General features: G+C 32.2%; 2 protein-coding genes across 2 annotated transcripts; both read left to right on the top strand.

Annotated features, from left to right (window-relative positions):
- Nucleotides 1-264: 264 nt before the first annotated feature.
- Nucleotides 265-2,270, top strand: LOC117120795. The gene is made up of 5 exons (XM_033265877.1): nt 265-626; nt 899-1,186; nt 1,307-1,554; nt 1,770-1,958; nt 2,081-2,270. The coding sequence occupies exons 1-5, from the start codon at nt 623-625 to the stop codon at nt 2,234-2,236; spliced, it is 885 nt and encodes a 294-aa protein (XP_033121768.1). The 5' UTR covers nt 265-622; the 3' UTR covers nt 2,237-2,270.
- Nucleotides 2,249-3,006, top strand: LOC117120796. The gene has a single exon (XM_033265878.1). The coding sequence runs from the start codon at nt 2,260-2,262 to the stop codon at nt 2,827-2,829; it is 570 nt and encodes a 189-aa protein (XP_033121769.1). The 5' UTR covers nt 2,249-2,259; the 3' UTR covers nt 2,830-3,006.
- Nucleotides 3,007-4,510: the final 1,504 nt, after the last annotated feature.

Raw genomic sequence — 4,510 nt, 5'->3', positions numbered from 1 at the left:
TAATTTTTTTTATATATTGTTTGTATATTTATTTGTATATTTATATATATATATATTTTTTTTTTAATAAGTTCATATTTTTCTTATATATTTATTTATGTATTTATATATATTATATTTATATATATATGTTTATAAATATATATATATATATATTTATATATATATTAATATATTTATTAATATATTTATTTTTATATATTTATTTTTATTCTATCTTATAAACTATAATGAATTAATCTGAATTAATAATGAATTAATTCACGTAACGTATTATTTTATAAAATAATCGGTTTAAAAGGAATTCATAGAACTGTACATGTGAATAAAGAAACTCGAAAGAACAGTGAACACGCTCTAAAAAAAACAAACACGCATGGTGATGCTTCTAAGTTCTACATAGCCACGCGTTGCCATGGGAATCATTCTCATTTTCTTAACTATATTGTTTTTTTCTTAAAAGGTGTTAAAGATTGGATAATAATGACAGCTGTACAGAGTGGTATTAATGATTCTGTCATGACAGAAAGGAAGAGACACAAACAGTCAAAAAGGGAGAGGGCAAGAATAACTTACAGATACAAGGATCAGTCCATCTGTAGAGATACATTCAAATTTATGTATGCGTAAGTACATTTTAAAATTGATTTTTATTTTGTAGTTGAAATAGTGAAATATTCAAAGTGAAATATTTAATACACACATTATTCATCTGGTTTCAGTGATTGAAGATATTGAAAATGTTTAGTTTGACATGACATGAAAATTACAAGTACTTTCTAAAAAAAATTCAACAAAAAATTAAAAAATACATTTTATACAATGTGAATAATACTTAATCATTCAACAAGCTTATTCTTAAATAATAACAATAATCACCATGACATTTCTTTTTCAGCATCAGTCAAGATAAACTATCAAAATGTAAAGAAACACTATCAGGAAGATGGGTTCTCCGAAATCACAAAATACTTAACAGGCGCCAAGAACTGCAGGAAGGCCCTGGATTTCAAGGGAGTGTTGCATTTTGCTGCCTTCATAAAACGGTATGCCAGTGAACATGGTCTTGTGCTACCAGGCCGTATTCCGGGCCTAAGAAAAACAGACGCAGACACTGTTCTGTTGTCTAGCAGTGAGACGAAAATCCACGTTTGTACAAAGTTCAACGCTGCCAGAAAGGCTTTTAGTAAGTTGTTTTTACATTTAAAAATATCTGTCTAAAACCTGTGACATTTTTATATCTGTAGTAAATTTGTAGTAAATTTTCATGTTTGATTTTAAAATTTTTAAAATTTTTATTTTTCAGAACCTGATGCCCCAGAAGTTAGCTACAAAACCTTCTGCCGCTACTGGAAAGAACTGTTCCCAAACATTGTAATAGCAAAGCCAAGATCGGACTTATGCAGGACTTGTCAAGTCAACACAACCAGCATTATGCGAAGTAGTGGTGTTGCTCTAATACAGAAAGCTGAATTGATAAGAACAGCTCAATACCACCTCGAACTGGCGATGGAGCAGAGGAGAGTTTATAATGAAATGATAGTAGAGTCGAAGGTACTAAGATCTTTGTTATTTACATGATGTTATGTAATTTAATTTTTTAATTTAAAAAGATTTTGCATGCATAAAAATACATTAGAATACATTGAAGACAGTACAACAGATATCACTTAACATCTACACTATATTAATAGACTATATACATTAGAATAAACCTACCCAGGAAATGAGTAAATAGATATTATTATATGTTTTTGTTTTATCTTCAGGAGCAACTGAAAGGAACATCACTTGGATGCCATGCACCAATGTCTTTTAATGGAATGGCGCATTATGGTTTCGACTTTGCCCAGCAGATTATGTTCCCGTCGGACCCCATGCAGGCCGGTCCAATATACTTTCTGACGCCTCGGAAATGCCAGATATTTGGCATGTGTTGCACTGGATTGACCAAGCAGGTATGTGATTGATTTAGTGTGCATTATCTTTATGTTCACTCATTAAGCCAAAAAATGTACTGTTACTTTGTTGTGTTTACAATACTTGTATTTGACAGTTTGTTTTCATTATTATTTTATAGGTCAATTATCTTGTAGACGAGGCTCAGATTATAAAGAAAGGGTCTGAGTTTGTTGTTAACCTGATTCACCACTTTCTGGAGAGATGGGGCATCGGGGAAACTATAGCCAATTTTCATTGTGACAACTGTTGTGCACAGAACAAAAACCAGCACTGATGGCCTATTTGATGTGGCGTGTTATGACTGGCCGACACAAAGAGATAACTCTAAACTTCATGCTGACAGGGCATACGAAATTCTTGCCAGATGGTGCCTTTGGGCAAATTAAGCAGAGGCTAAAACTGACTAAAGTTGAGTGCATCGCAGATATTGCTGCTGTCGTCAATTCTTCTAGTGCGATGAACATAGCTCAGATTGTGGCCGAAGAAGATGGTTCAAATGTTGCAGTAAAGCATTATGCCTGGAATGATTTCCTAAGCCAGTGGTTTAGAGAAGTTCCTGATGTAGGAAGATATCATCATTTCCGCTTTAACGCAGAGAAGCCTGGCATTATTTCTGTGAGAGAATTTGCGTCTTCACCAGAGCAGGAAATTTGCATCTTCAGACAGAAGAAGAAACGTGTCAACATTGTTGACAATGTACTTCCTGATATTATGACACCACCGGGTTTGAGCATGAAGCGCCAAATATACCTCAACCGTTTTATACGTCCGTACGTTCGTCCTGAAATTCAGGATTTGGTGTGTCCTGAGCCTGATGCGTCTTTGGATGATGAGGTCAGCGATGACGATGTTCCTGCTCTAGCTTAGCCACCTAAGAAAAAACTGAGAGGGAAGGCAAAGAAATAAGTCACATTTCTACAGCAAGTGATGAGCAAAAAAACAAACACGATTTTCCTCTTGTGGCCGAGACACCTAATAAAAAACAGATTGTGAAAGGCAAAGAAATAGATGAGCAATCTTAATAGATTGTTGGTTCAAAAAAAAAAAAAAAAAAAGATTTTAATGCAGCCAGAATTACAGAATATTCTGAAGGTCCGAAGCCCTTTAAATTGCAGACGGAAAGCTAGTTGGTTGTATCGATCAAATCTTTTTAATATTAATGCAGCCAGAATTACAGAATATTCTGAAGGTCCGAAGCCCTTTAAATTGCAGACGGAAAGCTAGTTGGTTGTATCGATCAAATCTTTTTAATATAGCATTTCTATTATTGATTAAATCTGGTAATATTTAAGCGTTTTCTTTTGTTTCTCCATGAAATTGTCTACTATATAACATAAAAATAAAATGAAAAATATGAAAAATATTAAAATTCTTACCTAAATGATGGTGCAACTCTCAGATGGCACTGATTGTAATGTACATGTACAACATCTCTCGTTATTGAATCATGAGTTTTATTAATAAAATTCTGAAAAATGTTTTACAATGTGCTATAAAATGTCTTTCTTTTTGATTTTGATTTTCATTATTTTGCTGCAATCAAATAAAACATGAAAATACTGTATGACAATATTAGGCATCGTGATTCGTAATCTCCATAAACACATTAATTACAATCAGAATTACACACAAAATAAATAACAAACTCAGAATTTCTAAATACTGTATATTCCAACTCATCCAGTCGGAAAATAACAATCTATAGAGAACATTGAAATAAACAAATGTATTCATTGTAAGTGGGCTGCTTTATAAATTACATAAGCAATTGAAAGATGTTGCACTCAAAAATACAGTACTTCACAAGAATAATTACCTACCTTTCTACAAGGAAGTTTGAGACGTTTTGTGCAAGATATTTTACTGATAATAGCTAATAAAAACGATAGATTTTACAACATTCATTCCAGAGTAATATACAATAATACAGACATGGAGTATAGACCACATTTTACGAATATTTGATGACTCTCAACCAGCTCTGTAAGCCATAGTTAATGATTACATTACCAATTGTAAGGTGTGATTTTCGCTAAATCTAACAAAATTCTTACAAACATTGAGAGTAAGTTTAACTATTGAAGACATAGTCAGATTCAAATAAAATTTTGCATGGTATTAGAAAAATATATGAGCATTGTTCGTACCAATTTTTATTATAACAGCATAATTATAACCCCCCGTTGCTAGGGTAAATATTTACCCATTTCGGGTAAAGTAGGCCGTCGCGCGCTTATCAGTGGTTGGTAAACTTTACATGCCAATATCTCAATACCTACTCCCAGAAGCCTCAACACATACATACTTTTTGAGTTAACATAACTTCGTAACTAGAAGTCAGATTTGAATGATTTTTTCACCATTATAAAGCTTAGACTTCGTTTTTTCTTCATATGCTATTATCTCAAAATTGATTTTTCCCGACAAATGACTGATTCCGTCTGTCCATGCCACATATACTGTATTATTATTTTATATATACAGTAATTATTCATATATTCATTTATAAATTTATATATATTTATGTATTTATATATTTATTTGTTTA

The sequence above is a fragment of the Anneissia japonica genome, unplaced genomic scaffold, assembly GCF_011630105.1.
Source record: "Anneissia japonica isolate Jap-2015-1 unplaced genomic scaffold, ASM1163010v1 scaffold89936_len7272_cov181, whole genome shotgun sequence".
Taxonomy (NCBI): domain Eukaryota; kingdom Metazoa; phylum Echinodermata; class Crinoidea; order Comatulida; family Comatulidae; genus Anneissia; species Anneissia japonica.
This window is presented reverse-complemented; position numbering and strand designations above follow the sequence as displayed.